Genomic DNA, 11,656 nt, shown 5'->3' with positions numbered 1-11,656 from the left:
GATTATCTACACTCATGAAAATCACAATTTCCAGATTTTCTATGCTTAAAAATTACTTCATAGGATCTAATTCAATTATAATATCAATATAATATTTATAAAAATGTTGATGAAAAATGCAACTTTTTTTCATGTATTTTTTTTATTTAAGTTTAAAAAAGTACTGTATATATAATATTTTAATTTGGTATTTTACTCATTTATATCTAAAAACTATAACATTATATTTGTGACAAAACCATAGTTAATTTCAAATAAACATAAAAAAATATTTAAAAAGGTTTCAGATGACTGAATTTACAATTCGGTAAGCCAACAACACATCTAAATTTTTTGTTTCTTTTGCAGCTTGCGCGAATTCATTTCTCTTTTTGATGTTACCTTATGATATTAACATAATTATGATGATTTCTTTCAAACGTCAGCGTTTCAAACTATGAACTCTTCGATTTCTGAATACTTAATGACCGAAACTCGTTTTCAAATAATCTTTGCTCCTTTGAATATCTAATACAACGTAACCTGTATACATACAATACCAAAATCAATAAAAAAGTTTAACAAAACACAATGTGATTTAACATTTTTGTATTACATTAATTGATTATTTACATTTTATAAAACTACATATTTGAGAATTAAACACTAACACACATATTGTTTAACGAGAGCTCTCATAAACTTGGCTTTTCGTTTATTGGCAGCTTCTCGTTGAATCTCTTCGTTATTATTAGAGTTCAACTCCAGCATCCCCATGACCTTAACGGCTAATTGCTTTCTGTGCGTCTCTCCCCTTTTGTGATGCAAGTTGATCAGATACTCCAATATACTAGTGTCCCAAATACAACCGTAATAACTATCCATAGCGTCCGAGCACAAATGAGACATCTCCGACAAGCATTTGAAAGCCAAAACGTAATCAATCTCTTCCAAAAATTGACATAGAATAGCAGCTTGCGTGGGACAATTCAATTGAGTGCAGCACTTGATCATCCTTCTGAAGATTGTCTGATCTTCGATCAACTGTTTCGATAGCGGTTGAATAAAGTTATCGGATAAAATCGTCAGAGCCGTTAAATACTGCTTCATAGCTATCGAATAATGTCCTCCGACCAAGCTCATATCTCCCAAAAGCTTGATCCAAGATATGTTGTTGGGATAATACTTCAAAGCCTGCGCCACCAGATGGTGGAGACTGTTAGAGACCATCGTTAAACTTATGGTGCTGCTGACTTTCGCTGGCCACAGATTTATATATTCCATGTTCAGATCCATGTTTGAGTCGTCCTTTTGAATATTGAACAGCTTCGCCAATAGAGATATCACCACAGATAGAACCGTAGGATCGCGCAGCTTCGAAAAAAACGCGGTCATGCCGTCTTTCATTTTATTATTTGCCTGGGCACTGTCCCGACTCGATATTGGATTGCCTGAACTGTTGCGTTTGGTGGAAGACGATGATTGAACATTTACGAATATTGGAAAAACTGGAAGAAACATGCAAGAAATTAATATATTATACAGCAGAAATCTGGAATTGATGCAGAAAATTGGGAGAATATCTAAAACAGTTGCTAGCGTAGCAAGACATTGATAAATGTATTATAAAATCTATTATCTAATTATTAGACTTCACGTAAAAGATATAAATATTTTGGATGTAGTGAATATAATAGAAGAGTCATTCGCTGATTTTTATGAAATAACTATGAACTGTAAGTACTATAGTCTCAAGAAATTTATCACATTGCTCACAGCTCAATTTGGATATCGATTCTGAAGATGTGATATAGCTATTGTACTCCCATAAGGAGATGAAACTATCTAAGGCTTTGAAATGCAGATTTACAAACGCATGTTTCATATCAGTTAGATATCTTATTGTACCAATAGAGTTGTTTTTCATATGATACCGTGTCAAACGCCTATTCTATATTTAATAGGAACATTCCCGTGTCTCTTTAAATTTTATATTTTTGTTAGACACATTATACAACTCTTGTCAATTGATGATTTGTGGAGTGTTTTTGCTTAAAGCCAAATTAAATATATACGGTTGCAGCTTATTTAGAAAGAATCGTTTAAAGACTTTATTAAGGCAAGAAAGAAAATTTATAGGGTGATAGGTAGGGTAGGATATTTACCCGGTTCCTTCATTGGGATTATGTTGACTGTCAGAAACTAAAATAGTAACACTATAAACTGAGATATATATTTTTTAATTTATCCCTGATCTTTTATTCACAACTAAAAACATATAGTATGCTCCCAATTAACTCATTAACTATATTTAAACAATATCTGTAAAGTGTAGCAGTCAAATTTAAAATTCTCCAGTTCCTCGTGAGAACGGAATTCTTGGTACTCTGCTCTCGATTGAATATTCACCTAAATTTCAACTATATTAATATTAGAATTGATTAATTTTTTGTAAAATATTCGTTTATACTATCTCGAATGAGATTTAAAAAAAATCTCAATATACCGGATTGATTAGTGCCGCTCCAAAATCATGGTATTTTATGCGCCTTTATTTTGTTTTAAAAAGCGAAACAATGAGACGCTTTTTTTCAACAAAAAATGTTTTACGCATTCGAAAAAATTGATGAAAATAATGCTTATCGACGATTTCTACTATGACCGAAATTCGCAGAATTCGTTCGTTGAAAGAAACAAATGTTAAAAAAAACAGGTGTGGTCGCAAATTTTTATGAAGATCGTGTTACGTATTTGTATTTGTTGTTTCAAGAAGCAAAGATTTTATTTCAGTCAGTTCAATAATTCGATCGCAGTTTATTTATTTCTACTTATTTAATTTATATGCAAAGCGGCACAAAACAAACGCCGATACGGATCAGATCTTTATGTATATAAAATTCTTCCCAAGCGTTATTAGCTATTGTATATACAATAAATTCAACAAAATTATTTATTTAAAATGTTTCATCAATTTCGCTGAATTAATTTAATCGCAGCTGATCAAAAAGTATGAAATAATAAATTAAGCATTTTCCTTTTGACGCCCTCACTGATCAGTAATTCGTACAAGAAAAGTAATTTATGGTTAAAAAAAATGATTATTTTTTGCACTAATTGTTTAAATGAATTAATATCAGTAAAAACCGAGAAAAAAATTAAGAGTAAATTCAGTATTCGAATACACCCATACCTCGCTATACGGCCGCTCTTTATACGGCTTTTCGCTATAATGGCCCTCTTCAATTAAGGCACGTTTTCGATTTACGGCCTAAAATGTTTCGCTATAACAGCAAAAAAACTTTTTTGCGATGTCGATTTTTTTAAAAATTTAAAAATAGATTTAATTTGCATAATTTTAAAATGAAAGGTGAAGCAGCTAGCGCCGATGAGGCCGCATCTAAGGAATATCCCAACATTTTAAAGGGAATTATTGAAAGAGGTGGTCATAAACCTGAACAAGTGTTTAACGTAGACGAAACAGGGCTTTATTGGAAGCGAATGCCTGATTGCACGTACATTTCAAAAACCGAAAAATCTGCGCCTGGTTATAAGTTGTCTAAAAAACGATTAACTTTGCTACTTGGTGCAAATGCCGCAGGTGATTTTAAGCTAAAACCACTTTAAATATATTTGTCCGAAAATCCAAGGCTTCTTAAAGGACTAAATAAAAATCAATTACCCGTCATATGGAGATCCAACAAGAAAGCTTGGATGACTAAAGCTACTTTAGAGGATCGGTTCAAAAATCACTTTTGCACAGAAGTGAAAAAATATTTGCGAGACAATAACTTAAGCAACAAGGCTTTGCTAATTTTGGATAATGCACCAGGGCATCCTACTAATTTATCTGAAGATGTCATGATTGAGTACCTTCCAAAAAATACAACAGCTCTGATCCAACTAATGGATCAGGGTGCAATAGCCACTTTTAAGGCATATTACCTACGCCGAACTTTCCGACAACTTATAAGGGAAACCGATGATAAATCTTCAATTAAAACATTTTGGAAAAACTATAACATCAAGGATGCTGTTGACAGCATCAGTGAATCATGGAAGGAATTAAAATTAACAACAATGAACCATGTTTGGAAAAAAATATGGCCAGAATGTGTAAAAAGTACTGATGCAGAAGTTAATTGCCTTCCTGAAATTAGGCAAAACATTTTGGATCTAGCACATGATCTCGGCTTTGAAGGTTTGAACGAACGTGATGTGCTTGATCTACTTGAAGCTGATAGGGAACCCCTTTCATATAAGGAACTCATTCAGTTGCAAGCAGAACCGGCATTTGATGAAGAGACAGAGCCTGTTGTATTCAAACAGCTAACATCAAAAAAATTGTCAAAAGCTTTTTTCTATTTCGAACAAGGAATAAACATCTTCCTTGAAAACGATCCTGACGTCGAACGTAGCGCTAAAGTTTCTCGAGGAATTAACTCAGCCATTAGCTGTTATTAATCACTGAAAGAGATAACAAGGCAAGACAAACAACGTTGGGCAATTTTTTTAAGCCAGACCCATCCTTACCAGCGAAAAATGAGAACGACAGTGATCTGCAGGTTACCATTTATTCATCGTCTTCAGATTAAAGCTATTTTTAAAAAAAAGTTATGTATGTATTCATACACATATTTTATGTAACATGAAGTTGTTTCATTTTTGTTTATGGATTATTGTTGGTTTTTGGAGTCTGTTATTATTTTATGTACAAATGTATGTACTTGTTATGTATGTATTTTTGGTTTAAATGAAATAAAAAGATAAAATGCATTTTAAATGATAAACCATGTTACATATTTAACAAATTTGGAACCGATCCAATTGAATTTGTATGAATTTGTATTAGAATAATTGATTCGTTATACGGCTTTTCGCTTTGCGGCCAAGTTTCGTGGAACGTATCTAGGCCGTAAAGCGAGGTATGGGTGTAGTTGAAAACTACGAATAATCGAGAGCTCTTGTCTAGATGTGATCATAATATGGGTTTACAGATGCGGATAGTGATAATAAAGAAAGATCGACAGTTAATTCAGACAGTAAAAAAAAGATAATTCTCTTTCTTTCGTTTAACACCCAAGACAAGAATTTTAGCATACATAAGTTTAATTTGAAGTATAAGGTAAATAAAAGAGAGAGAACTGCTGTGCAAAAATTGAAGTTCAATAATTTGTATATTGTTTATTAAAACAATAATAATAAATATAGTATGGTATCTTATTCCAAAACAAATTATAATTTGCTTGACATCTGTATTTTTTTTATTTCAAACAAAATAAGCATTCATGACTAATTTTTCAATTCACGTATCGATTTTATGGTTAGATATGTGAAGAAAATACCATTTTTAACCTCAATAATATAAATTTAGTTCAAGAAAACAAAATACGACTAGCACAACTTAAAAACTACGTATCAATTTTGCGATAGATTTTAATCTAGAAAATCCTGAGTAACATCTAAACAACAGGGATGAGATAAAAACTGCGAGATAAGGAGTGACTCATCGATAAATCATCTGAAATGTATGTTTACAGAACCCCCTACCATCTATTAGATACCAGGGATAAAGGATTCAAGGCACGGTCGCAAAATAACTCACCACACAAACCTTTAAATTAATTTTCGTCAGATGCTAACTGATATGTTTTATGTATATCTATATCAGGAATTGAACATTTAATAAAAATAAGCAGTTTTAAATATATATATTCATAATAAAACGTAAAATTTAGCCTGTAGGTAGATGATTATTTTGGTACAGATTTTAGAGACATACATTAACATTGGTTCAATGATTATTGCGTAAACGAAAATTCTGATCATAGATAATAAATATACACATATATGTATATTTAAGAATACGTCAATATACAATAATGTCTGTTTATATCACAGATGTCAATATAATTTTAATTTTAAATAAAATAAAATACACTTACATTTCCTAGTATTATACAATTTTTTACTTAAAAATAGAATATATAAAGCAGTTGGAATTAAAAGTAAAATATATTTGAGTGGAATTTTCGTGTGCGCAATAATCCGGTCACTGTTAAATTATATCAAAAATATTTGGAATTGAAAGAAAATATATACCCAATGGCCAAATTGAGTTTTGTTTGTTATAAACAATTTTAAGCTCGTAATTAACGACAAAATCACACAGATAACTCAGCCTTTCATGATATAAATAGTTTTCTAAGCGTGTGAGGGTTTTATTATATAGTTTATTTTCCATTATCTAACCTTTGAGTAGCATTGATTTAGAGAATGTTTTATGTAGCTTATTGACTAATATGATCTAGCAAACTATGCATTCAGCACTGAGAGTGATTTATTAGGATCATAAATAAGAAGATCGAAGATAAAAATTGCCGCAGTTTATAGATCCAATATATTGGAAAGAGTAAATTTTCAATTAATCCGATAGCAGTGAATATGAGACGGAAATAAAAAGACAAATTGATTTTTCCATATTTCTTTATGGAGTTGAGACAACAGAAAGGGGCCAGCTGTAACTCTTTGACGAGCTCCAAATCAAGAAGAGAATAGCAATAATCCAGATAATGCCAAAAAAGAGAACATTCCAATTTTTATTTCACATTAATAAAAGGGAAGATTTGGAACACCTAAAAATTTACTGACCAAATTAACTAAGGAACAATTGTAATAAAACAATCTAATAGTATTCATGTGTACTTTAACTTATAAAGTGAATGAACAAAATCTTCAGCAACACACGTGCATTCTAAATAAGCAACTCAGGATACTGCATGGGCAGTGGGAGAGGTTCCAGATATAGGTTAAGTGCAATAAATTGAAGTAAATCACTGTATTTATACATCACCATGCTTTGCAGGTGTAACAAAATATGATTGATATGAGTATTTTAAAAAAAAATGTTTTTTCTTAACCATGTAAGAGTGAAACCGGGTAAATCGAGGGATTTAGTCACATAATTAAAAGGGTGCCAGATAATATTGGAAGAATTTCGCATCAAAAATTTATACCATTTTATAAAATCATATATTATTTATACGAACCCATGTCCCACAGATCTTCCGGCAATTTCTTCATCGGTTTCGTGTGAAGATGATGAGCTGCCAAAGCTGTAGCGACGGCAGCTTCAGCTTGACCTGTTCCCCTCGAACCAGAAGCTAACTCTGCCAATTTTTTCCATTCTCCTCCGTTCAACAAACATATAAAACACTGTTCCACTATCTGAAATATTTATATCAATATAATAATGGATTTACAATGTAATATTAATATAAGAAACATCCAGATTCGCATATAACGCATGAAGTTAGTCGCAAGTGAAATAATAAATATTTTATTAATGGTTTTAAACCAATTTTTTCATAATGTCTACATAACAAATTATAAAGTGCAATAAAAATTCAAAACTCGGCTCTATTGTTCTGTAAATTGGCCGATAGGTGGCAATACAAATCAGGCATGCAACACAAAAGCTCAACATTAGCTTAAAATAGCCACAGCAACATGCATCTGAGTGGAAGTGCTCTGACATTAATTTTTTTGGTAATGATTTTAGTAAAAGTTATTGAAATTAATCGACGAATGAAAGATAAGTATGGAGATCCATGTCTGTCACTCTTATAAATGTACGAATGGACTAGAAAATTCAGAAGCGCATTCAAACATTTTTATAATTTATACTATTTCTATGTAACAAGTAACATATTAATTTATAATAAAGAAGCACAAACCTCCATTCTCGGAATGACGCTGTCGCTGGATTGAAGGGCTATGATACACAGTGTGCATTTATTGATGAGACCAATCATATTGTTCTTTTGGTTTGGCCAATCGGCTAACATCTAAAATAAATATCATTTAGAAGCTCTCTATCAAAAGTTCACTCTACATATTTGTTTAAAATACCTGATTGATCTGCAAGAGCAATGCCTCCCATCCCACCAGCTTCCACAATTTATACATAACCGAGTTATTCGGCGATCCGTTGCTGTTAGCAGCTGACGATTGATTCAACTGATTCCTCATATCAGTCTCCAAGAGGAGCAGCAGCTGAAGCGCCGAATTGTATTCGCCCATTTCGGCTTGCTGTCTCGCCTTACCCATTATTACATAACAAAAATCCTTTGAAAGAAACCACACAATCATTAAATAAATCCTGATAATGCAATACATTAAATATATTCATCCTTACTTGTAAAAATCCCCTCGGTAGTGACAATATTACATTCTGGAGTGGCATTGGTAATTTCCATTGCGGATTAACAATCCACGGAGGCTGGGCTGGATTTGTGAAAGCTATGTTCAACAGGCATTCTTTGATTTTTTCGGCAGTTGTAGCATCTATTAGGCGCTGTCTGAGGCATCCCAGTTCGAGATCGGGAACGCTCTGAATATTGAAATCGGGGGTATCCCAACCTAAACGGGTGAAATAAAATTTAGTTATACACAGAAACTAATCTTAGGTTATTTACTTTTGATAATTTGAGGTCCTGAGAAAAACTATTTTTATTTACTTACATCACTTTTTATTAGTTATTCATGAAATCAATATTTTTTTAATATTATTCATGTAATCAAATTAAACATTGCATCCTGTCATTATAAAGAAATTGGGAACATTGGTGGGGAGTATGTTGAAGCCAGATTCGCATGTCTTGTGTGTTTGCGAACAGGTGACAAACCTGATGTAACAGATCCTGGTTTTTATAACCAGTTCACTTATCCTAATACTCAACATTTTGATCATATCCTTTCCTTCAATATTTTTCATCAATGTAAGTCATTAGAGCAATTAATTTTACTCAATTGACAAAATACCAGCTATACTGTTGAGCTTTTAAATTTTCTGAACATAAGTTGATTACACATAAGAATAATTCAACAAAATAAATATAACTGAGAACACAACGCAAACAAATCTAGATACGAAAGTCAATGTGACAGAAGAAGTAACATAAATAGATATATAGATAATAAAATTTTCATACCGGTCATGTAAGTCTCCAAAGTCAAATATCCAGTCTCGTCCGATAAATCATCATTCAAGTCCTTCATGATAGTCTTAATTTCAGCATCAGAGAAAAATTTATTAGCAGCGTCTCGCTCACTTGTGTCGTTAATGTAAGACGTTAAAATTGCATTAATTTCGATCATGTTTATATCATGCTCGGACGTCGCCAAGTGCAAGAAGAACTGCTTTATCAATTCCTTATCAGTCTCAATCAGAGAATCAGATTTCAAGAGTGGCGCAAAAGCCCAAACTAAGTTATCGACAAACTTAGCTCCCATGCTCTTCATCCGTTTATTGAAATCGATATGAGCGGATGGCAAGTTTCCGTCGAGTAAAGACCGCACAACGTTCAGAGCAGCCACTTTGTTCAAGAGATCGCGAGACACGGTCACGGTGCCGCTAGAAGACAACCCTTGAATGTCCAGCTCTATTACGGTTCTGTGCACCATAGGTATCTCTCTCTTTAAGTTATCGCTTTGCAACACATGAATCAGACCTTCGTAATTATCGGCCACCGCTTCGTGCAACTGATGCAATAGGGTTTTATTCTCGTGTGATATGTTTAAGGCTTTCATGTATCCGTTTATCTCTTTTTCGGTGACGCTAGCATAATCCATTTTGCTCCAGTTGAATCCGTCTTTGTGCGGGTACTCGGGATGCTTTTCTTTGACAAGTATCTCCATATGTTTGTTACACATTAAAATGTGCTTTTCGGCTAAGCTGTATTCGCGGTAAAAGAAATAATTGACGCAGACGTCGTAGTTTAGTTGCATGTAAAACTCGTGTTCGCTGATGCAAACTTTAGAGGTGTCCCAGTCGTGAATCACATCGCCAGTGTCTTCGTTGAGCATCGCGAAAGTGTCGATAGTCGGAACCTTCATGCTTTTGTATTCGTTTGAAAATTTATGATTGTCGGCCAACTCCGTCATAAAGTATAAGCTGCGCTCGCGAAAGTCTGCGGCTTGTCCAACTAATTTCTCATACATTTGCAAGTTCACTGCATCAGTCTGTGAAGGCCCCCTAAAATTTTTAAATAGAAAGACTATGAAACACTTATTTTTTTTGTTTTTTTCGCAAAAAAGAAACATTCTCTATCTTAATTTTGACTTTGAAATGGCGTTTAAGTGTTCTGGCTAAAAGGAATATTGGAAAATGGATTAGCTAAATCGGGATCAATTTTTAACAGCATAAATAATAAAAAAATGTATCCCTTTTAACGAACCGGCAGTTAACCAAGATAAGAAAGAAGCAGAAAAATTTCTATACTCAACTTACATCCAAACCAAAATTTGTTTAGAAGTTCTAATGCTGGCTCTGTTAACTAAGAATCTCAACAGCCATCGGTGATATAATACAAAAGCAAATTTAACACCGCCGCGTTCTAAAAAGTCCTTAGATGCTTCCTACAACATTAAATGAACAATTAAAATATATATTATGCAATAAATAAAATATAAAGCAATGTTTATTTAACTTACAGGTGGGGGTATTAAATATGTGCCGTCCGTTGCCATGTAAATCAAATCTTGCATCAACTGCGATTGTATTTGAGGTGGTAATATGTTTTCTAGCACGGCTATAAATTACATTTTATGTTGAAAGAATAAAAATATTTATAAGGTACTAAGTAACTTACACAGATCCCATTTGAGATGTGCCGCGACTTTCAAACAGAGCACTTTAATAGCCAACTGCTTCTTGGAATACTTCTCAGTTTCGACTATACTAAGCGTCGGACTCTCGGGATTTTCAAAATCTGGCGGTTTATTTAACTCCGGTTGAGGTAGAGGTTTGAGTGTCAAAAATTTTATTATCAAATCAGCAGGAGATGGGTCTGAAAGTTGATTAATACATTAATTTTCATTTAAATTGCGCATTACAATTTGTTAAACCTGCGTACCTGGGTTAGGTTTCGATAAATGATCCTTTAAGAGGTTAGAATTAAGTAGAAATTCAAACCATAGCACAGCATTAGGTGCAATGGGCACTGAAGAAGGACGAAATTGGCCCGAGTCCAGTTTTATTTGATATTCCATATTTAATTTGTGTCAAATTTGATAATCGCCGCAAAATTCAATTGGTAAACACCGCCACTCGGCGGAGAAGTCTAAATCTGTCAGTCTATGATAAATTTGGCCATAATACAATGATTTTTTCCCATTCAAATGTTATTTTTAAAAGTTTAATAATTAAAATATTTTAAAACTATTTGCCACTACTAAAACAAATGTTTGATAATACTCCCATTATTTTTTTTATTTATTTATTTATTAAAATTAAGAGAAGATTAACCTAGTGCGTCACGATGGCTAAAAGTTTAAAATACATTAAAATTTAAAAATACATACAAATATATACATTTGTATAAACACACATACATATACGTACACACCCAGAAGTCCTGCCGCCTAGCGGATTCAAACTACCACTATCCGAGGAGCGCAATTATTTCTGACTGCCGATGCAAAGAAAGCCAAGGAAGGTTTTACGAAGGAAGTGATATTTCCATGCCCCTTCAAGATTATATATATTTTATTTATATTTGTATGATTTTTTAGACTATGAATGTATTCGTTATGATATTTGACACACGCACAGCTATTGAATGATACGTGTTTTGGTGACATTAATCTCATAATACGACAAAGAGACAATAACAATACC

General features: G+C 32.9%; 1 protein-coding gene across 1 annotated transcript; it reads right to left on the bottom strand.

Annotated features, from left to right (window-relative positions):
- Positions 1-573: 573 nt before the first annotated feature.
- Positions 574-11,137, bottom strand: IntS8 (integrator complex subunit 8). The gene is made up of 10 exons (XM_088192816.1): positions 10,893-11,137; positions 10,629-10,826; positions 10,471-10,568; positions 10,268-10,395; positions 8,970-10,012; positions 8,174-8,397; positions 7,888-8,103; positions 7,713-7,823; positions 7,026-7,203; positions 574-1,487 (listed from the first exon to the last, which is right to left on the bottom strand). The coding sequence occupies exons 1-10, from the start codon at positions 11,026-11,028 to the stop codon at positions 646-648; spliced, it is 3,174 nt and encodes a 1,057-aa protein (XP_088048942.1). The 5' UTR covers positions 11,029-11,137; the 3' UTR covers positions 574-645.
- Positions 11,138-11,656: the final 519 nt, after the last annotated feature.

This window comes from Plectrocnemia conspersa, unplaced genomic scaffold (assembly GCF_051122295.1).
Source record: "Plectrocnemia conspersa isolate PC_06_02 unplaced genomic scaffold, ASM5112229v1 ptg000009l, whole genome shotgun sequence".
NCBI classification, from domain to species: domain Eukaryota; kingdom Metazoa; phylum Arthropoda; class Insecta; order Trichoptera; family Polycentropodidae; genus Plectrocnemia; species Plectrocnemia conspersa.
The sequence above is the reverse complement of the archived record's forward strand: the minus strand, read 5'-3'. Positions and strand labels throughout refer to the sequence as shown.